The sequence below is a fragment of the Ostrea edulis genome, chromosome 8 (genome assembly GCF_947568905.1).
Source record: "Ostrea edulis chromosome 8, xbOstEdul1.1, whole genome shotgun sequence".
Lineage (NCBI taxonomy): Eukaryota > Metazoa > Mollusca > Bivalvia > Ostreida > Ostreidae > Ostrea > Ostrea edulis.
In genome coordinates, this window is record NC_079171.1 from 28,887,680 (window position 1) to 28,912,174 (window position 24,495).

Below are 24,495 nucleotides of genomic sequence, written 5' to 3' on the forward strand. Positions count from 1 at the left end.
GGAGTTATGAGATTGATCACTGTTCGTTATTTTCACCTTTCATGCTTACTCCTCCTAGGCACCTGATCTTACCTCTGAGGTATCCAGGGTTCCGTGTTTGCCAAACTATCTATTTTGTATTGCTTGTAGAGTTATGAGATTGGTCACTGTTCGTTATTTTCACTTTTCATGAATTCATTTTCAGTTATGTTGTGATCATTTGGGGCTTGGATTAGGCCACAATATAGATTCAAAATTTTATGAGAATACAAATTGTTCAAAACAATCTTTTGAAAATAAAAAAGCTGAAAAACGAGAGAGCCAAAGTGACTCACGTGAGCAATGTAGTCAATGGACCTCTTGTAATTTTCTATGAATGTAATAAATACACATCGAAAAACGGCATTATCATACAAGTAGGTTGCAGGGACCTTTTACCGTGCATGACACAATAAGGCCTGGTAGCAAAGTATTATCTTTCTTTATTGCAAAAATGCAAATCAAATCAAACGCTTTGCTAAGAAATGTAGTTGTACCATTATAAAATAAGTTTGCCTTTTTCAAGGCCTGGCCTCAAAACCGGAAACTGAGAATAAACGAAAGTTGAAATTTCGAATCCCACTGAGTTTTGTAATAATTTCCATCAACAAATAGAATATGTTTGCGTTTTTATTTTTTATAAACCAGTCCTTCAAAAGAAACATATGTGCTAAGTTAATCTTACGATATAAATATTCAAAATTTGGACTTGATTATATTATCATTTATGGACTTGAGGACAGAATTCCTCTACTTTGAGAAATATGAAATTTTAAACAATTTCCACCCAGGTTCTTTGGGCCCTGAAAAGCAAACATCATGAAATTAACAATCTGGGTTCCTCTTCCTCAAAAGAGGCTTTAAACAATTTCTAAACATTTACATAAACAGTTATTGAGAAGTGAAGAATGTGCAATTGTGATGGACAGATTGCAATAAGTCGCATTAGTAATTCGGGTGATTTAGAAGCACAGCACTAACACACACACATCGAAGAAAAACATTTCATAACCCTTACTGAACCTCTCATAATTTACATTAACGTTTGTACTACTACCTTTCTATGTCAGGAAGTACTTCCGCTTTATCTTGAACGCCTTCAAGCTCCTTCTCAATGTCTTCAATGGTCAAGAGTTGATTCACAAAAGCCGAAAGTAATTGAAACTTTTCATTAGGAGTCCCCTCTCTAAATAAATAACAAATTAAAACAATTTTAAAATATCATTACACAGAGCTTGTAATAGCGGTATATGAAAATCATTTAATATTTACTGCGTCATTGTCTCGCTTATTTCCACGGCCTGCTTCAGATCGAGCACTGATTGCGATATTGCATCTGCAACATTTTCAACAGAGTCGTTCCATTCTTCCATGGTATCGCTAGATTGTTTTCTCTCTGGGTTCAGGGTAACGTCTGCTTTGTCTTCAACGGGGTCTACGAAATCTGAATCAACGACGACTGAAAGATCTAATGCTGATAACTCATTCAAAGTCGCAGAGTCCACAACTCTGTTCAATGATATTTCCCGCCTTCCTTCAGGGGATTTTACAGTCCATTCTGGAGGAAGCTGAATATCTATCGACTGATCTTCCGGTTCTGTCACGTCATAATCCTCTGCTGTACTATAAACATATATACCAAATATAAAATATGACTTTATTTGGCGGAACATCTTTATACACAATTCGTAAGATGCAAAGCGAACATTAATAGTTATTCGTCCAATATATCTGTAAACATAAAGTGTCAATTACATACAGATGATATAAAATGGGTGTTAATAAATTCGTAGTTTGTACATGAAAGGTGAAGATAAAAAACAGTGACCAATCTCCTACAAGCAATACAAAATAGATAGTTGCAGAAACACTGACACACCAGTGGCTGGATCAGGTGTCTAGGAGGAGTAAGCATCCCCTGGCTACATATATATTGTTCTACGTCAAATTCGAAAACTGTTCACTTATCTAGATGAAAGGTGAAGATAACGAAAATTGATCAATCTCGTAAATCCTATAAGGAATACAAAACAAAGAGTTGGGCAAACCGATTACATGGATATTCTAGAGGTGGGGTCACAAGGTCAAAGACCTATGCAAGTCCTGCCTAAAATAGTCATTAGAATTTTAAAAACTTAAATCCATATATCTTGGGGATATTTGTATTTGAATTCGTATATCACCTTGCTATTTCTTTTAAAAAAGAATTTAGTCATTTCTTGTATATTTTCTGATCAAACTTTCATATCCTAATGTGGCCAAGCCCTATGCTGGGAACCTTAATTTGAACAACAGTGAAGTACTCTATTTTAGAAAGCTTTCACGTAAATTTAGACTTTTCTGACCTACTAGTTCTTAAGAATAAAATGTTTTCCAATATATCAGCATGTAAAATTTTGATTCCCTATGGTGACTCCTCTCTACCCACATGACTATGATTGGAACAAACTTAAATCTACTATATGTCAGTATTTCCACTTTTGTGGCCCAGTGGTTTTTGAAATGTTTCCTATGCATGCATATCAGGAGATAAAATTTTAATCTCTTTTAATGCCCCATCCTATCCCCGTGGACCAGGATTCAAACTCTGATTTATGTACGAAAATTCTGCTTTTCTGGCCCAATGATTCCATAGTAGCTTTTTAAAGATTTATCCTATTTATCAATCGTTTACCTGATGACGAATTGGTGCTCACTATGGGTGTGATCAGTCGACAGGAGGTGCTTGCTCCTCATGGGTACATGTACCTGATCCCACTACTTGTACATGTATGTCCAGATGCCAATGTTTGCTTTCTCAGTTCTTTACTGGAGTTATGAGATTGATCACTGTTCGTTATCTTCACCTTTTTATGTAAAACTACGACACCCAATTGTGGCCTAACCTAGGGGATTATGAATTGAACAACTTGAATCTACTCTATGTTAGGAACTTTCAGATATATATTTCAACTTTTCAGACCCTGTAGTTTTTGAGAAAATCACCCCACTATACTTTTCTCTTTCTTTATTATCCCCCTGTTGAAGAGGACATGGCTATTCAATTGAATAAACTTGGATCCCTTCACCCAAGGATGATTTGTATATACATTTGTGAAGACCGCAGCGGTGGTCTAGAGGTAGAGCGTTCGTTCCACATGCGGATGGTCGGGGATCGAATCCCGGCCGCGACAGACTTGAGCCGTTAAAACAGGTAGTGACAGTTTCATCGCTAAACGCTCGGCATCAGGTGTGAATGTCACGAGTCCACGGAAATGACCTTAAAATGAATGTTTCCTGTCATTCCAAAGAATGGTCACTGCTCAAAGGCCTATGCGCCGAGCAAATGCCTAAATTTGAAGCCCACCGGTCTTGGTGACGTCTCCATAATATGAGTGAGAAGTTCTCGAGAGGGACGTTAAACAAGATACAATCAATAAATCATACATTTGCCAATGTATTTCCTTATATGACATGACATATTATGAGATTGATTACCGTTCGTTATCTTCACCTTTCATGATAATATTAATCAAATTTACATTCAATTTCGTATAATATGAAGTTGGTCACGTGTCTTGCGTATGAATACAATCGCCGCTTCAAACGTCGTGTACTTTCACCTGCATTCTTGCTTAAATACAATGAAGTGGGGGATCAAGACCCACCCCCACCCAGTCTTTTCACAGCAAATTTAAAAAAGAGAGAGAACTAGTGCGATTAAAAGTCCGAATTGGCACCCAAAATAGCCGAATATATTGACTAATACTCTACTTTTACCACCCCTTCCTTTCGGAAATATCGGATCTACCAATGCAATGCCATAAAAAAGCTAAATTTTAAAACATCGCAACATAATATTTATACAGGGTTTGTTGCACCCTAAATCGTCGCCCCAACCCGCGGCGACGATTTGGGACAAGATTGTACTACCATTACTTATATCGCTGGGCTGGTGTTTGTCGACCTATTCAAGCTATTGGGATGAAATTTTGTATGTAGATTACAATTGACCCTCTGGCATGCGTCCCCAAAAATGAAAATTCTGGAATGAGAGCTTAACACGCCGCGAACTGTACACAATTTTCATCAACACTGCAATATCTCTGGTGTTTGTGAACCGATATGTGGGTTACATGTGTTCCTGACATGTGCTTCACGTAACATGAAATATCTTGATCACGAGCTCAAAACACCGCGAACTGTAATCATAGTGAACTATTTTCGACTGTCACTATGGTGTTTGTCAACCGATTAAGCTGAAATGGGCTTTTTAAAAGAGAGAGAGAGAGAGAGAGAGAGAGAGAGAGAGAGAGAGAGAGAGAGTTAAATAAAAAATCAAAATATTGAAAAATAAAGAGAAAGGATGGTTATTTCTCGAGGTTTCCACGAGTGTCCAAACAGCAAACGAGTATCCAAACGGTGGCTAACAGGTGTAATCTAATATAATCTGCAGTCACTAACAAATGTGCGGTGCACAAGACCTAACAACTCCGTGATTAGCAGAATGACCATACAACAAAAGACAAAATGATTTGTCGGACACATCCTCTCTCTCTCTCTCTCTCTCTCTCTCTCTCTCTCTCTCTCTGGAGGACTGGACTAAAATATCATATAAAAAACAATGATACCACCACCACCAACAAATACAACTCTTCAAATGTAGTAACAACACCACTACCAACCAAAACAACAATAACAAATACTGCGATCATAATAAATCATTTAAAAAAAAAACAAGAGGTACTGTGAGCAATACTCACTAAGAATACCCCCGTTACCCCAATCTCCCAAAGGGTGTTGGTAATAGGTAAAACTTCAGTATTATGATCCAAAAGGTATCTAGGAACACAGCATCTCCATGCGATGAAAAAAGCCGTTAAAGAATTTATATCGAAACCATATTGCTACTTCGATGTCCAGTACGCGTGACCTTTGACCTTTTGACCCCAAAATCGATAGGGAGCATCTTCATCCCATGGGTAGTCCATATGTATGATATGGTGACTGTAGGTGGAAAGGATAACGCTTTAGAGCCCGGAAACCATATTGCTACTTCAATGTCCAGTGCGCTTGACCTTTGACCTTTTCACCCCGAAATCGATAGGGAACATCTTCATCCCATGGGTAGTCCATATGTATGATATGGTGACGGCAGGTGGAAAGGATAATGATGTAGAGCTCGGAAACCATTGCGTCTACAGACGGACGGACGGACGGACAGACAGGCGGACAACCCAATTCCAGTATACCCCCCCCCCCCCAACTTGTTACGGGGGGTATAATTATACAACAGAACAAGTAAAAGACGAAGTAGATTACAATGTCTTGCTGATAGGATGCAGAGAACCTTTAGCGGTCATAGCTGGACCACAGAAGAAGAAGAAACAGGGTCAGTTTATATGTAAATGATGTTTCCAAATAGTTCCAGCAGGGGGGACGACAATTTGGGATTTGAGGGGACGATTTAGGATTGGCGACAATTTGAGGTGTTTCATAAGAAACCCAAAATCGTCGCCGGCGACGATTTGGGACGGGCGACGATTTGAGGTGTAACACCTTCTAAACTAAATATTTATATCTTATATTCTCTTAGATAATGTTCCTCATTATTTTTTCGATAAAAATCTAACGAAGCATATATTTTGGGTTGTACGATCGTTATTTTGATAACCATGGAAGCTAGGTAAGAACACAAATCAATATAGAAATATAAGAAATAAAATATCATTTTTGAGTGTTATTGGGACATGACATGAAGTTGGTAAGTGATCAAATTACTATGACGCCCTTCAGACTAAAAAATGATATCTTATTTCTGAATAGAAATTGGCTTAGTGATTCTGGAGAAAAAGATGAAAATATGACAAGTTAATGCTGACAGCAACAGACGCCGACGATCAGAATAAGGTACGCTAAAAACCATTTATCTTTTCTTACCTCACCATTTTTGTCACCTCAATAAGAACATCTTGAATATCTGCAGTTGATCTCCTGCTGAGCTTCAAATAAAAAACGCATACTTAACTTTTTATCTAGTTCATCTTGCGTTCACCGTTCACTCTGCACTCCGTTTGCTCACTGTTCACTAAGTTGCATTCACCGTTCACTCACCATTCAAGTAGAACGTGTCAGTGAATGTGTTTACACTATAGCATTATTTTGGGCATCACCCAAGATTTAGAAAACTCGGGTCACAAAATGCACAATTTTGGTACAGTTTTCAATATACATTTGATTTTTATACAGTATCAGTAAAATTAAAGAGGTCTTTGAAATAATTAAATCAATAATTACTTTGACTATTCTAATTCTACCCTGGAGCCCAAACCGGCTTTAGGATACATGTTTCCTGAAATTGATATTCCCCTGTCCAAAAGATGCATCATTACTAATTATAAAAGAATTGGAAGGGTAGTTATCGGAAAGTTCAATATGGCCCAACAATTGTACCAAAACCCCTACTCTTGGGATCATAAAATTTACAGTTTTAATAAACGACTACCTGTTCCTTCTAGATGCCCATTTCGTTTCAATTTAGTATAAATTGGGTTTACGATGTTTTTTGGCACGCTGTTTTTGCCTATATTGAGCTCCAAAACTTCATAGTTATTTTGGATTTCAAACATTTCGGTTGAGCATCACTGAAGAGACATTATTTGTCGAAATGCGCATCTGGTGCATCAAAATTGGTACCGTATAAGTTTTACATATACACACTATATGTCATAGTAAGAGCCTCTATCCAGGGATCATGAAATACAATTTTGGTAGATTCCTTCCTATTCTACATGACTATGCATTTAGTTCTTTCTTAAATAGATGTGCAGATGTAAAGAAAATAAATTCAGAAATTTTGGACAGTTTTTGTATCACCTCTGAGCTCCTTGGGGCAGGAATCCTGAAATTTACAATTGACGTCCACTATGTCCGAAAGATGCTTCATACTCAATTTGAAAAAAATTGAAAGGGTAGTTGCTAAGAAGTTAATGATGTTGAATTGCTAACGGACGACGACTGACACAGACCAATAACAATACATCATCTAAGTCACTCAGGTGATTTACTAAGTTTTGTTTTCATTTCTGCTTTCCGTTCCCTTCATTTTGCATACCTGGAAGGATAGTTATCAAGGAGGAGTTGTTAATGTCCAATTGTTGACAGATGACGAACGACGACGGACGCAGACTAGGTAATTCAAGTGACCTACTACATGTATGTTTTGTTTTTATTTCTGTTCTACGCGTTCCTTTCATTTTGTATAACCTTAATGAACTGCAATTTAGTGATGTGGATTGGTTTTACATGTAACTTTATCAAAGGACTTCTTTAGAATAGATTAAGTTCCTTGAATTATCTATAACTGTATTGAAATGTAATATGTAGAATTGAATTAGTGTTATCAAAACTTACTTTAGAATATCCTTGCTGAATATCAGACAATGTCTTGGAGACTTTCTGTATTTTCTCTTCATATATCGGGTTGTCTGCTTGAAGGAGTCCTTCCTTTACACATATGCTTTTGATAGCTTTGCATGCCAGTCCACGCAGAAATCTAACAATAATTAATATTTTTGTATTCTTACTTTGTCTTTGAGAATTTTCTGTGATATATGTTGTTGACTTACGAACGATAACTCGTAAAGTCAATTTACAGTCAACAAGATAGCATAATTTCAAGTTTCAATCCCATTCTCAGTCTGAAATGTCACTGTAACAATAATGAAACACTTTACTGAAGATGGATCTTCATGTGTTCGTCTTCACCAAATAGAAGCTCTCTCTTGATTCGATCGGCAAAATTATCAAACTGAGTAATGTCCTGAAAAAACCATTGGATGACAATATAATTTAAACAGATGAATTTAAATGAATCCAATTACATGGCATTATATGTATTCATACATCATTATTTCTTTCATTTACAAACCTTGAGTAAATGTAGATCAAATACATTTTCCACTTTGATGAAAGGCATCACGTCTGTGATAGCCAGGGTAGATATTTCAGTTCTGGGACGCGGTGGGCGGATTGTATTAGAAAGCGTTTCACATTTTCTACTCCATTGTTTCTTCGGAACAACTATGACTTTGTCAGCATGGAATGGCGTAATGTTGTTCAGTTTCCATATAATATTGCCTAGGACCTTTTTTGATTTCTGGAGATTTATGAAAAGCAGATATAAACAATCCTTTTATGAATCAGCAACTTTAGGAATTGCAGTGTAGATAAAGTTCTCCGAACAAAAATCATAGAAAGATACAGAAAATTTCCCAAGTGCAGTTAACACAATGCGATGTCAAAATACAAGCCTTTATAACTGTACTGCGGATAAAATGTCCAATTATTCTGTCGCTATTCACTACCGTTATCAATCTTTAAGTCGGCTTGTCAAATGGTTGTTTTCTGCTTATACCGATATCGTGTAAGTCTATGGTTTTAATTCATGACAAACGGGATGATTTCAACTTCTCCATCATGAACTTCCCATAGTTATATAGCAAAATTCCATTATCACCTACATGTGGTGTTTTTATCTCTCAACGGATTCGATACGCAAGAGCTTGTTCTGCGTATGATCAGTTTTTAAATCGAGGCAGGCTACTGACAAAGTTAATGGTGTAGGGATTTCAATAGTCTCGTTTAAAGACAGCATTTTGCAAATCTTATGGTCGTTATAACGATTTAATTTGCCAATACAACCCAACAATGGGTCGAATGCTGTTTGACGTGTTTCATGCCGCCTGTTAGACGGATTTGGCACACTGATTTTAACTACGAATAACTCCGTTTACCTGATGAAAATATTGGGCTCACGGCGGGTGTGACCGGTCGACAGGGAATTCTTACTCCTCCTGGATACTTGACCCCAAATCTGGTGTGTCGAGGGGTCCATGTTTGTCCAACTCTCTATTTTATATTGCTCATAGGAGTTATGATATTGATCACTGTTCGTTATCTTCACCTTTCAAAAATCTGCACTAAGGTGATTTTGATAATATACTCGGAAATCGTGATGAATGCGCATCTATACAAAATTCAAAGAACTCATCGTATGTATACAACAACTCGACACAGGTGTAAGACCAGCTAAGGAGAAATATGTCATGTTTGATTTTTAAAGAGGAAGATACAAAGTCTTATAATTTTAATAATAAGTAATGTGTGTTGGTCATCGTTATCTCCGAAATATTAAGGTCATTCCCGTCATCTTTGTCAGTGAATTTTAGAACGATTGATCTGTCCTGCACTGAATATTAAGTCACGTGACTGATATGATCATGTGACTCTAAAACGAGATATCCTATCTGAGATACTAAATATTCATAACCGTTTAACTAATGAATATTCGCATTGAAGCATGGATTTTTGGGAACATTAACAGATGCTTATAAAACGTGAAGCGTAGGAACATCATTAAATTTTCAACTGCTGCAAATTTAAATTTATTCTAGAAGCTCCAATAGTGTAACAGTGAAATTTGCAGAGAAACTTCATAAATAAATCTAGTTTCTAATTTTGAAACATCATTTGAATCCATATTTAGATATTTTTAAATGTGTACCAATAAAAATTCACCTGAATATCGTTAATATTGCTGATATCCACGACGAAAATGAAACAGGTTGTTAGCCTCAAATAATCCTTTATAATTGCCAATCCGCCTAAATCATCAGGAACATCTAGAAACGTCGCATTCACCTGGAATCACAGAGAATAAATATTAGGTACATGCAGCACGGTCTATTTTTGTGTATCTACAGACTGTATTTAATCAACTTTTTGTTTAGCAGTTTGTGAATCGTCATAATTATTAAATACTATACGTACCTTTGACTTTTCTGTTTTCAAAATTTCAACATAGCAGCCTCGAAGAATTGATACATCATCCGCCATGCAATTTAAATGTTCTTTGATTGCCCTATGCTCATCCTTTTGAGTATTTTCAACCCTACAAGACAGGCCATGAACCTGTTGTCCTCGTTTGAAAACTTTGACCCCAGGGGCGTCTCCAGCTTTAATCACAATATCGGCGTTTCTCATTTTTCTGTAGGAGTCTATTGTGATCAAATCACCACAAAATCTGGATAAAAGTTGATGTTTAGCCTCGCATCGCTCACCTGTTTATAAAAAAAATATGCGGTAAGTGTTCCTGTTTATGGTAGGTTTGCCCTTTCAGGAGTCCATGTTTCAATTTTAAACACTAACTACGCGGGTACGTTAAGGCAGGTTATGAAAAGTTTTACTGGGATAAAATCCTCGGAACAATGTGACGTCATAATATCACTAAGTATATATTAAATTCCGATTTTATTTTTTATTTAAGTTTTATTTATGCATAAAATAAACCATGCAGCTACTAAAATCCAACGAAATTGGAAATGCTATACTGCTGTTGTGTAATTTCCGTCTAATCGATAGGAAAGTAAACCGATGACGTCATGACTATACATCGAATGACGTTGACACATGCAAGGAATTTGTTTATGTGTGCATGCAAATATCGACAAAATGTGGAGTATTTGAAATATATGACATGGGATATATGGAATATATATGTGAAACGCTGATAATTTATTGATATTAAGAAGGTATGTTGATATCATTCATTGACAATTTTGTTTAACGGAGAAAACATTCCATTTAGCATGTCGATCCGATTTTCCTCTGTCACAGACTGAAATAAAACTGCAAAAGTAGCACATTAGGCCTCATACTTTTAGAGACTTTTTATACACCGTTTGAAAGGTCATAAACTAATGTACACGGCAATTACTGATACAATCGTCTGTTAAGAAAACTTTTAAAGAAAACTGCATAGCATTAGTGCAAAGTGTAAAATATGGGCGCATGGGCTAGATGGTTTCGTGTTTAAATGTTCAATAATTATTTCTTATTGAAAATGGTAGGATTCTATCAGTAATTCTGATATACTATGGGTATTTTACCGTCATTATCGCCAGTTAGACCAATATTTAAATCTTGGGATAATGTGTTACTTTTACATTTTCTATTAAGGTAGCTCCATGATCTATTTATAACAGTCATGCGATGACGTCATACGGAAGCGCATGTTTGTCATGTTGTTATGATACAACATGTTCTCATGTAAACAACCAAAATAGTTTTTAAGAGTTAGTAGCTCCCTCTCTCTGTGTAAGACAGATTTTAAAAATTATGCAGTTTACGTGCATAAATGAAAAATGACCTGCCTTAACATACCCGCGTATGAACTTCCGGACATTAATCTGACTTTGCGCAGGGAGGGATCTTTACCGTACCACACCTGCTGTGACACCGGGCCTCTGTTTTTGCGGTCTCATCTGAATGACCACCCCATTTAGTCGCCTCTTACGACAACCAAGGGGTACTAAGAACCTATTCCAACCCGGATCCTTAAGGAATAGTTGCATATGAAGAGACGAAAATAACGAATTGTGATCAATTCACAATGTGGAGTCCGGGACATACATATTTCATATCCTATATCATTAAAACTCATTTATGTCATTTTCATAACACATACAGATCACTGAACATAATGAATCTGTCTTACACTCTTTTTTCTACAGAGGGAGGATTCCTTCAACTATAACTTATTCCCAAAATGGAACTCCCTTTAATGCAGGTGAAGAAAAGAAAAACTGTATTAATTTTCTCGTAATTTAAATTAATAATAAAAGACCATATGCTATGTTTCCACCTTTCTAATATCGTACAAACATGAATAGAAGTATATATACCAATATCAGAAATTGCACATGTTCGTTATGTTGTGTAGCATACAAATACGTCTAAACTTAACTACATTATAGACTCCAAACTTTTTGAATAAGGTTCATACACTATATCGATATATATGTCCGAATCCTGAACTACAAAGCAAACTACATAAGCCTCATATTTGGATATTTCCATTTTATTCTACCTCCGCAATTTCTTTTTTCTAATATCATTTTTAAGGAAAGTTTATTGAGTACATGTAATTAATTATTTTAATTAATATTAAGCAAATGGAATACATACATACATGTATGTACTTATATACATGTATGAAGCAATCTCTAAAAATTTTGTTCTCTTGGAGACATATAGTAGATAAACTGTGTGTATAATCATGAAAATTCTACCGAAATTCTTAAATGTTTGGCCCCTGGGTGAGGATTCTAGTAAGGTATTACATATACATGACCGGTCTGCAAAGGATGCTTACTCCTTCTAGGCATGTGATCCCACCTCCAGTATATTCAGGGTCCGTGTTTGCCCAACAGGTCACACCCGCCGTGAGCCCTATATATTTTGTATTCCTTTTGGGAGTTATGAGATTCATCATTGTTCGTTATCTTCACCTTTTCATATAAATACGTCTCCATATGAGTGAAAAATTCTCGAGCGAGACGTTAAGCAAGATTAGACCATGGGCTAGTAAAGGTAATGGGGAACCCCCTAGATATTTTTGCAAACAAGTATTTTTTGAAAGTACATAGTCCGTAGATTATAAATCAGGTTGTCTGACATTTCTACGTGGGGGCGTTTACGAGTTTTGGGGCAAAAAACATAAAATTTGTAACATTGATAGCCAAAAACTGGAATAACTCTTCAGATCCGATATAGATGTCATTGACATTTGCAAACAAGTATTTTTTGAACGAATATAACCCTTGGTTTATATATAAAGTTGTTTGCCATAAATAAGTGAGGGCATTTACGCGTTTTAGGGCTAAAACATGATTTTTTCTTTAAAAAACGACGAAAAATAAAGAAATCCTTCAGATCCTATATAGATGACATGGACATTTGAAAGCAATTGTTTTCTGAAAGTCTGTAACCTTTAACTATAAATCAGATTTCAAACATTTCGGTTGAGCATCACTGAAGAGACATTATTTGTCGAAATGCGCATCTGGTGCATCAAAATTGGTACCGTATAAGTTTTACATTAACATTGAGATCTTTATATTTTGGGGGCAAAAAGCAAAAATTTGTAAAAATAATAGCCAAAAACTAAAAAAAAAACCTCTTCACATCCGATATAGATGTCATTGACATTTACACACAAGTATTATGTAAACTTACGTAACCCGATGATTGACAAGATGTTTGGCATAAATAATTGGGGACGTTTACGACTTCTGGGGCTAAATAAAACATGATTTTTTCTTTATAAATCGCCTCAAAAAGGAAAAGTTCTTCAGATCATTTATAAATAATATGGACCCTTGAAGAGAATTATTTTTTGAAAGTATGTAACCCTTGTATTGTGAAAAAGATTGTTTGACATTAATGCAAGGGGACCTTTTCAAGTTTTGGGGCAAACTCATGAAATTTGTAATTAAAGTATTGTTTAAAAATGGAAAAACTTCGGGAATCTTACAAACTCCATATGGACATTAGCAAAAATGTATTTTGCATTAAAGAACTTAACCCCTTCTTTATATATCAAGTTGTTTGACATTAAAGCGAAGTATATGGATTACTGAGATATTAGTAAGAGATATTCTTGCATGCAATATTAATCCAGAATTTGTAATCGCATTGCAAATAGTAGTTTCAAACTCTTGAGTCTGTGAGTAACTTCTACAACCGGCCGCGACAAACCCAAGTTGTTAAAACAGGTAGTGACAGTTCCATTGCCAAACGCTCGCCATCAGGTGTGAATGTCACGAGTCCTCGGAGATGACCTTAAAAACGGATGCCCCGTGTCGCAGTAGGTGTGGCATGCTAAAGAACCCTCACTGCTCGATGGCCGTAAGCGCCGAGTAAAGGCCTAAATTTGAAGCCCTTCACCGGTCTTGGTGACGTCTCATTATGAGTGAGCAATTCTTGAGAGGGATGTTAAGCAAGATACAATCAACCAATCTACAGTGACATAACATGTTTGATAGTGTAATTAACTTAGTACTTCTCGTCAGATGGTGCATAGTCATTTTAGACGTGAGGTGCTTAGGTAATATCCATTTGACAACCACAGCTGAGACACATATGTCATGAAAGTACGATTTGGGAAACCTTTTTGCCGTTGAAAATAAGATGGGTTGTCTGATACGACTTGAGAGAGACATGCAATGAGATATTATATACACATGTATTCAGAGATGATGGAGAGGTGGCCATGGTAAGTTATTGCATGGCAATTTTGTGGCAGTCAGAAATCTGCCTGTTGATGATCATAGAAGTTTATTTGACTTGAAAGAGCTAACGCAAATGCAGACTCAATTCAGTAGCAACACATGCAGATTGTATAAGTTCGCCTTTGGAGTTTTCCGAAATTCAATTTTGCTACCAAATTTTCTTTGTGTTTTTTATTTAGGTTTCAAGTTTTGTAATCATTGTTATATGAATCGGGATAAATGACAAGTATCTCTCTCTGAGATTTGTCATACTTTCAACCACATAATTCTACACGATATTTATCTCCACATATTCGGATAAAATCAAATGCCTTTCTATGTTGCTCAAGAATTACATAAATTTTAGGTTCTGACTTGTTTAGATCATCGGACTTAGTGTATGTTTTTCTACAGGTTGGATAAAACATTTCCCCCTTTAGCAACCAAATCAATATACTGAACTTTACTTATAGTTGTCCCTTGGGTATCTGGGTTAGAAGGGATAGGTCCTCGGTACCTTTTGCTTTCCGTAAGAGGCAAATAATGGGGCAAGAAAACCATTGTCCCGTGGGAATCCAGATTATAATAGGTCCTCAGTACCCCTTTGCTTATCGTAACAGGTGACTAAATTGGGCGGTCCTTTGGATGAGATCGCAAAAGCCGAGGTCTCGTTTCACAGCAGGTGTGGCATGAAAAAGATCCCTCCCTGCTCAATGGCCGTAAGCGCCAAGTACATAGGCCTAAATTTTGCAGCCCTTCATCGGCAATGGTGACGCTTCCATATGAGCGAAAAATTCTAGAGCAGTACGTTAAACAATATACAATCAACCAACTAATTTATTGTGTTATGGTCACTTTTATTGTATGCAGAGTTTTTTTTTTTCAAAATGGCTTCTACTGTTTTTGTCACACACTTAACAAATTTGTGTTTTTTCCTTGTACTTGAGTTTCTTCATTACAGAACAGACATTTATGGACGGGGGAAAGTGTCGATAGTGAACACAGGTTGGGGGAACGTCTCTTAGTCTTACAGTTCACTTGACTCGGCGCAACTTCGTTAATGCTCAAGTTTTACTTCTAGTAACTGATTAATATTTGTAAATTATTATAACACCAGCGATAGAAACCATGCAAGGCACAATTTGAAGCTAGTAAACAACCTATGCCTTTATTATTCATGGGACTCTGTCTTATGTGACATCTTTATAAGTAAGCTGAAAATTGAAAAGGTGATCAATATTACATATGACAATATATTTATGTATTTTACAATTGTAGATTAATACAATTCATTAATCTAAATTATTCATAAATTAGTTTATTGTTTGTAATATGTCATATTCTCAATAGTCGAGCCATTATTTATCAGGGTTTTCCCCCATTTTTGCAATGTATACTCAAACGTAATCCATATGCTTCCTTTTTATTGATTATATATATTTATGGGCTTCCATAATTTGATATATCGTGTGAGACTTGGAAATGTGGACAACGATTTTTATGTTGAAAGTTATATTTACTAACTCAAGATTGCATATATATATATATCATATAAAGATAAGGTCTGTGGATTATATTATTTAGGAATGAACCATTTTTCATACTGTTTATTTAGTATTGAACATGTTAATTGGTACATGTTATTTTGGGAATGTAGTATACACTGTATAATTTCGTAAGATATGAATTTGTAGACATTTAAAAATATGTACCACTTTCCATAATACACTATCTTCTATTTCTTATACATATTTTTCACAAATGTCCTCTCTGGGAAGTCCCTATCCCGTTGTTTGTGTTTACAATGTGTTGTCTTTAATGCGGTATGGAACACCTTAACAGCCATGTTGAATTTGCCAAAAAATGTATAAATTCAAATGCCCATATCTTGAAAACGCCCCAACATAAATTTATCAAACAGCATTCATTTACCTTTATTTTATACACACTTTCAAAAAATCATAGCATAGACAAATCCCTAGAGGGGGGAAGGAATGTGTTACTGGCCTATGGTCTAGATACAATCAATCATATAAATACATGGTCAATTACCAGTAAATCGGGTAAACAGACTTACCGCCCACGAGAATACTAACTCCATCTGACAAAATATCCCTCTGTATCTCTTCCAAGACATTGTGATACTGAGGATGAGTTTTTGACAGATATTGTTGCAGATCCAGTGAAAAGTCGGTCTGATTTAGGATGGCTGTAAGGTCATGGGCGACACTTAAGGTCTTTTCCACATTTGATGAGTAGTAGGTCCTAAGGAACAAAAACTCACAACTATAAATTTGTTTTCATACTTTATATACTTTCGACATCCGGGCACCTTTGAGCTCTCTTGGTCGTACCGTAAAAAGCAAATACGGGAAAACCGGGTTCATATAGACGAGAGATATTTTCTGACGAACATCCGTAGTGTAAAACAATGGATAAATCAAGAGGTTCACAAGAATACCTGAATATTAGTTCTATGTATCGCAGGTTACACAGACCTGATTTCACCTGAGTATTAATTATATGTATCACTAGTTCCAAGGCCTTTGAAATTTATTTAACATAAAGGTACATGCATAAGGTTTAAGAACACGTTTCTTTAAAATGGCCTCGAAAGTGACTTTAGTGATGAAGGGCTTTAGGTAATATAATAAATGTAACATTAATACAATATGCCTAATTTGGACCTGCCCTAGAGGCAATACTCTGGGTTTGATAAATTCACAATTTTGGACATACCTTGTCTCCTTTTCCTACATAAGCATTTAGTATTTAAACCATATCAGCAAACTTCATAAAGTATTTTAAATAATAAATCAATACTACTCCAAACAGTTATCTTTTCATTCACCAATGTAAAGTTAAATTCTACCCTTGCTAAATATACCTGGATAGCATTGCTCTGGGTACGTGCGGCGTCACTCATCTGTAAAAATAAGATAATACACATAACGATTAAAATAAAATAAACCGGTGGATTCGACATCTTTCACAGCGTCTGAATGCAAAGTACGGTTGAAACAAAGCTATGTGACAATTGTGCTTAAAGAGAAATGGTAAAATTAATCATGATTGTGTATTCCATAGTCCCATCTTAATTACATAGCCATAGAAATATATACAAATATACATGTAGACTCCAATATATGGTATGCACATCAACGTCGACCTTACAAAGAACTCCTACTACAGTAAATGCATACAATGTTATGCGTTTAAATCTTACATATAACCTGTACTTGTTCGTGCACAGTAAAATTAATCAAGTAGGGCAGATTGTCAATATTTAATACTTAAAGTATTCCTTACTTATTTGTCTGTAGCACATCCCAAACACCAATTTTTCAAAAACGCACAACAACTGGAGAAACGACGTTATTAAAATCTCGCCGGATTTGACCTACATGTGCACAATAATGGCAGATGTGCAATTAGATACTCGTGCAAAGGTGAGAATCCGGGGTACCCGTCTCGTTTCATTGAGAAGGTTTAAATTAAGACATAACAATACCTGACTAGACGTTGAAGTGCATTTCAGGACGCCGAGTAAAAATGCCCATTTGTACATGTATATACAAAATGAAAATGTGTGTGTAAACCAACATATAAAGGGTACATGTATCTAAAACCAGAATTTGTTTTGTTGTGATTTAACTTGTAGCGGACTTAATCAGCACTTTAAATGATTTCTGACGTCACAAAATTGGTTACAATACAAGGTGTGGTGATAATTCAACGTTGTGAAATACAAATTGCAATTTATCAGGACTGAGACAATACACCACCTTCACGATAAGATACGTATTGCAATACTTGTACACCACGATTCAATATTTTTAATACATTTTACAGAAGAAATCAATAATAACTTTGAAGAAAAAATTAATTGTAAAGGCAAATTGTTTCCAAACCACCTAACGGTTAGGTGCCTGTTTGTTCCGTAGTTAAAACTTATTAACTTCATGATCGTTTTTTTTTCAAACTCAAGGCTAACAGTCTGACTGTTACTGAACGCCATTTTGTCCCTCGTATGTGTAAAAATGATAGTACAGGTGACGCCCAGTACATTTTACCAAGTTTAAAAAATGAATCGGACCAAAGATGGAGGCAATGAATCGAACATTGAATCGAGCCATTATATTGAACAGTATCGATATTTCGATGGATCGTTTTAGCTCTGTAATTTATGATTGGTTGATTACGTATACTTTAACGTTCATCTCGAGAATCGTTCACTCACATGGCGACGTCACCATTACCGGTAGATTATAATCTTAATACTAAATTCAAGCTTAACGGGTCAGATCTAGATATTGCTAACGTCATTATCAATCTTATTTTTGATTGACTGATTACATCTTGTTTAACATCTCAATTGAGAATTTTTCACTCACAATTTTGAACCAACAGTTCACTTTCTATGGTACAGAAATGTGAATCTGTTCGCGCACCTGTTACCTTGAGCTCATTTTAAGTATTGTATTGTGGGTATATTTTCCTTCAGTTTGTTGTGATTCAATGTTGACTAGTTTCAAAACAGGAAAATGCTTAAAACGTTTATTAACATGAGTACTGCAATCGGAACATGATATGCCCGTGAAAACGCTTACAGGGTGTGTTTTTCTTCAGCCATAATCTGTAGAAATTTGCTTCGGGTAGTATCAGCCATTATCAGGTTGTGACACACATGCACTTTCTTTGCATTGTATGAATAAAGGATCGAAGCTTAAAACTATGACAAGAGGTAGATACACAAACCGTACAACAATTCCCCAAATTTGAAACAGTTCGACAACCTGTAAATATTTAGAACATCAGATAAAATAAAAAAATGTCGAGAATCAAACTCCTTGCACTATGCATATCTTCAAGTTATTTACAAAGACCCCAACGTCTAAGGAAATACAGAGTGTATAGTTGAACTTGCAATATGTTAGAATGCAAGACTGAACTATTTTATGAGGAAGAATATTGCTTATGTTGACGGCATCTATTCCATTGTTTTAAGATCGAGCACTTGAGATCTGAAAATGAATCATAAAACATCTCTCTTAAAGAAACATGGAAGTTTTTAATTTGGGTACATGAAGTTAGATTTCTGTAACAAAGCTGATTATTATTTGAATGTACACATGACAAATCTTTGATATCTCGAAGAATAATCCGATGGAACTTACCAATCTGTTAAACCATGTGCCTCCAAAGGGCGTCTCCCTTTTTATGCACACGAGATCGAAGATTGGAGGGAGGGCATATTGTTTTTTGTCTTGTCTGTAATTCTGTCATTCTGGCTAAAACTTTAACCTTGCTAATAACTTTTGAACAGTGAGTGCTAGAGCTTTGCTGTTTCATATGCGTATTCCTTGTGACAAGACCTTTCCGTGGGTACCGACATTTATGACCCTTTGACCTTGGAGTTTGAGCCACTTTTTAAAAACTTTTACTTTGCTAATAACTTTTGAAAAGTAAGTGCTAGAGCTTTGATATTTTACATGAGTATTATTTGTGAAAAGACCTAGTTGACTTTGTGACGTCGACCTTGAGGTTTGACCTACTTTTCTTGGTCATACATGTAACTTCTAAATGATATAATAAATTGTCTAATATCAGAGCTTTCATATTGCACATGAGCATTTCTTGTGACAAAATCTTTCTACTGATACCAATATAATTGTCCTTTTCAATGGTTCAGGCGAGCCATGAGACCCATGGGCCCATTTCTTGATACGGCACGAAAGATCTCAATAAACTGTACAACTTTTGTTATATATGTCTAAACAAAATATTTACGAGTAAAAAGTTATGATTTAAAACGTGGAAAAAAATTGGACACTTTTTAAAACTCCATTTTCGACCCCTACCGAGCTTTCATACTAGGCACTTCCGGAAATTTTTAAAACCCAGGTGCACAACTACAACATGTCGTCTAACATCACTGAAAATTTCAGCACTCTAGCTTTTCTCGTTTTTTAGTTTTTGTCTGGACAAAATGGTCATCTGAAAATCGATTAAAGGGAGATAACTTCCAACCAGAAGTGATTTTTCAAAAATTGAGACAGCGGTACAAACTTCAAATGGCAACGCATCAATTCTGAAAATTTGAAGCAAATCGATCCAGCCATCTCCGAGAAATCTTCTGCACAAAAATCGGTAAGGAGAAAAAAAAAAGAATAACAATAAGAAGACTAGATGCGATCTCGTTGCGAGCAACGAGTGGGTCTTCCGTCCAATTTTAGATGTGATGAGATAAGAATTTGACTGAGATTTTCGTTCATAAATAATGATACAAATATATTGTCTAAACGTACAATTTAGCTTCAGTAATGTTTTACAAATATTAATCATTTAAGTGTTTTAAATTAAAGACTCTCTGCCCCTCTCGGCCACTAATTAAAGAGGTCAGTTTTTTTCGAGAAAAAAGTTAATAATGTTATTTACTGCGATACAAATTCGACTGATCAGGCGAGTCATATCGCCCGGATGCCTATTCTTTTTATATCATTCTAGATATATCTCGCATAACTGAACAAATTTTGCTCTACATGTCCTATCAAAATGTTCTTGAGAAAACAGTTATTGATTGCGACATTTATCAGACTGTTAAGGCGAGTCATAAGGCCCGTGGGCCTTTTTCTTGATATCGTTTGAAAGATCTTGCAAAACTGAACAACTTTTGTTCCACATGTCTTATCAAAAGATTCTCGAGGAAAAAGTTAGTAATTGTGACACTAACTAACTGTTCAGGCGAGCCATGAGGTCCGCTGGCCTTTTTCATGATGTTGTTGGAAAGATCTTGCAAAACTGAACAACTTTTGTTCTAGATGTCTTATTAAAAGTTTTTTGACAAAAATGTTATAGATTGCAACAATAACCCAACTGTTCAGGTGAGCCATGAGACCCGCAGGCCTATTTCTTAATATCGTTAGTTAACGCTTGCGAAACTGAACAACTTTTGCTCTACATGTCTTATCAAAAGTTTCTCCAGAAAAAAAGTTATTGATTGTGACACTAATCAAACTCTTCAGGCGAGCTATGAGGCCCGTTGGCCTTTTTCATAATGTTGTTCGAAAGATCTTGCAAATCTGAACAACTTTTGTTCTAGATGTCTTATTAAAAGTTTCTTGACAAAAATGTTATAGATTGCAACAATAACCCAACTGTTCAGATGAGCCATGAGACCCGCAGGCCTATTTCTTAATATCGTTAGCTAAGGCTTGCGAAACTGAACAACTTTTGTTCTATATGTTTTGTCAAAAGTTTCTCGAGGAAAAAGTTATTAATGTTATGAATTGTGATACAAATTCCACTGTTCAGGCGAGGCATGATGCCCGGAGGCCTATTTTTAGATATCATTAGATAGAACTTGCAAAACTGAACAACTTTTATTCTACATGTCTTATCAAAAGTTTCGTGAGAAAAAAATTAATCATTGTAACAGAAATTCAATTGTTCAGGCGAGTCATGAGGCCCATGGGCCCATTTCTTGATATGGCACGAAAGATCTCAATAAACTGTACAGGTTTTGTTATATATGTCTAAACAAAATATTTACGAGTAAAAAGTTATGATTTAAAACGTGGGAAAAAATTGGACACTTTTTAAAACTCCATTTTCGACCCCTACCGAGCTTCCATACTAGGCTCTTCCGGAAATTTTTAAAACCCAGGTGCACAACTACAACATGTCGTCTAACATCACTGAAAATTTCAGCACTCTAGCTTTTATCGTTTTTGAGTTTTTGTCTGGACAAAATGGTCATCTGAAAATCGATAAAAGGGGGATAACTTCCAACCGGAAGTGATTTTTCGAAAATTGAAACGGCGGTACAAACTTCAAATGGCAACGCATCAATCCTGAAAAATTGAAGCAAATCGATCTAGCCATCTCCGAAAATCTTCTGCACAAAAATCGGTAAGGAGGAAAAAAAAGAATAACTAGATGCGATCTCGTTGCGAGCAACGAGTGGGTCTTCCGTCCAATTTTAGATATGATGACATAAGAATTTGACTGAGATTTTCGTTCATAAATAATGATACAAATATATCGTCTAGCCGTACAATTTAGCTTCGGTAATGTTTTACAAATATTGATCATTTAAGTTCTATAAATTAAAGAATCTCTGCCGCTCTCGGCCACTAGTTAAAGGGGTCAGCCTTTTTTTCGACAAAAAAGTTAATGTTATTTACTGCGATACAAATTCGAGACTGATCAGGCGAGTCATGTCGCCCTGAGGCTTATTTTTTTTTATATCATTCTAGATATATCTCGCAAAACTGAACAAATTTTGTTCTACATGTCCTATTAAAATTTTCTTGAGAAAAAAGTTATTGATTGCGACATTTATCAGACTGTTAAGGCGAGTCATAAGGCCCGTGGGCCTTTTTCTTGATATCGTTTGAAAAATCTTGCAAAACTGAACAACTTTTGTTCTACATGTCTTATCAAAAGTTTCTCGAGAAAAAAGTTATTGATTGTGACACTAATCAAACTGTTCAGGCAAACCATGAGGCGTGTTTGCCTTTTTCATGATGTTGTTCGAAAGATCTTGCAAAACTGAACAACTTTTGTTCTAGATGTCTTATTAAAAGTTTCTTGACAAAAATGTTATAGCTTGCAACAATAACCCAACTCTTCAGGTGAGCCATGCGACCCGCAGGCCTATTTATTAACATCGTTAGTTAACGCTTGCGAAACTGAACACCATTTGTTCTATATGTCTTATCAAAAGTTTCTCGAGAAAAAAGTTATTGATTGTGACACTAATCAAACTGTTCAGGCAAGCCATGAGGCCCGTTCGTCTTTTTCATGATGTTGTTCGAAAGATCTTGCAAAACTGAACAACTTTTGTTCTAGATGTCTTATTAAAAGTTTCTTGACAAAAATGTTATAGATTGCAACAATAACCCAACTGTTCAGGTGAGCCATGAGACCTGCAGGCCTATTTCTTAACATTGTTAGTTAACGCTTGCGAAACTGAACAACTTTTGTTCTACATGTCTTGTCAAAAGTTTCTCGAGAAAAGAGTTAGTAATGTTATTAATTGCGATACAAATTCGACTGTTGAGGCGAGCCATGACGCCCTGAGGCCTTTTTTTTAATATCATTAGGTAGATCTTGCAAAACCGAACAAATTTTATTCTACATGTCTTATCAAAAGTTTCGTGAGAAAAAAGTTAATCATTGTAACAGAAATTCAATGGTTCAGGCGAGCCATGAGGCCTATGGGCCCATTTCTTGATATGACACGAAAGATCTCAATAAACTGTACAACTTTTGTTATATATGTCTAAGCAAAATATTTACGAGTAAAAAGTTATGATTGAAAACGTGGAAAAAAATTGGACACTTTTTTAAACTCCATTTTCGACCCCTACCGAGCTTCCATACTAGGCACTTCCGGAAATTTTTAAAACCGATGTGCACAACTACAACATGTCGTCTAACATTACTGAAAATTTCAGCACTCTAGCTTTTATCGTTTTTGAGATTTTGGCTGGACAAAATGGTCATCTGAAAATCGATAAAAGGGGAATAACTTCCAACCGGAAGTGAATTGTCAAAAATCCAAAAAAAGATATAAACTTCAGATAGCAATGCATCAATCCTAAAAATTTGAAGTAAATCGATCAAGCCATCTCTGAGAAATCCTCTGCACAAAATATAAGGCCCGTGGGCATTTTTCTTGATATCGTTTGAAAGATCTTGCAAACCTGAACAACTTTTGGTCTACATGTTTTATCAAAAGTTTCTCCAGAAAAAGCTATTGATTGTGACACTAATCAAACTCTTCAGGCGAGCCATGAGGCCCGTTCGCCTTTTTCATGATGTTGTTTGAAACATCTTGCAAAACTGAAAAACTTTTGCTCTAGATGTCTCATTAAAAGTTTCTTGACTAAAATGTTATCGATTAATACAATAACCCAACTGTTCAGGTGAGCCATGAGACCCGCAGGCCTTATTCTTAACATCGTTAGTAACGCTTGCGAATCTGAACAACTTTTGTTCTACATGTCTTATCAAAAGTTTCTCGAGAAAAAAGTTATTAATGTTATTAATTGTGATACAAATTCGACTGTTCAGGCGAGCCAGGACCCCCGCAGGCCTATTTTTTATATCATTAGATAGTTCTTGCAAAACTGAACAACTTTTATTCTACATGTTTTATCAAAGTTTCGTGGAGAAAAAGTTAATCATTGTAACAGAAATTCAATGGTTCAGGCGAGCCATGAAGCCCATGGGCCCATTTCTTGATACGGCACGAAAGATCTCAATAAACTGTACAACTTTTGTTATATATGTCTAAAAAAAATATTTACGAGTATAACGTTATGCGACATTTATCACTGTTAAGGCGAGTCATAAGGCCCGTGGGCCTTTTTCTTGATAT

At 35.8% G+C, this 24,495-nt stretch overlaps 1 protein-coding gene across 1 annotated transcript in view; it reads right to left on the reverse strand.

Annotated features, from left to right (window-relative positions):
- The window catches only part of LOC125661189 (uncharacterized), a 29,050-nt gene extending 11,516 nt beyond the window's left edge, over nt 1–17,534 (reverse strand). The window contains exons 1-11 of the mRNA XM_056147319.1: nt 17,418–17,534; nt 16,996–17,034; nt 16,186–16,373; nt 9,829–10,118; nt 9,577–9,699; nt 7,928–8,155; nt 7,734–7,819; nt 7,411–7,552; nt 5,938–5,999; nt 1,291–1,641; nt 1,076–1,204 (exon numbers count right to left, since the gene is read on the reverse strand). Coding sequence (XP_056003294.1) covers nt 1,076–1,204; nt 1,291–1,641; nt 5,938–5,999; nt 7,411–7,552; nt 7,734–7,819; nt 7,928–8,155; nt 9,577–9,699; nt 9,829–10,118; nt 16,186–16,373; nt 16,996–17,006 — 1,610 coding nt within the window. The 5' untranslated portion in view covers nt 17,007–17,034; nt 17,418–17,534. The remainder of the gene's footprint in view (nt 1–1,075; nt 1,205–1,290; nt 1,642–5,937; nt 6,000–7,410; nt 7,553–7,733; nt 7,820–7,927; nt 8,156–9,576; nt 9,700–9,828; nt 10,119–16,185; nt 16,374–16,995; nt 17,035–17,417) is intronic.
- Nucleotides 17,535–24,495: the final 6,961 nt, after the last annotated feature.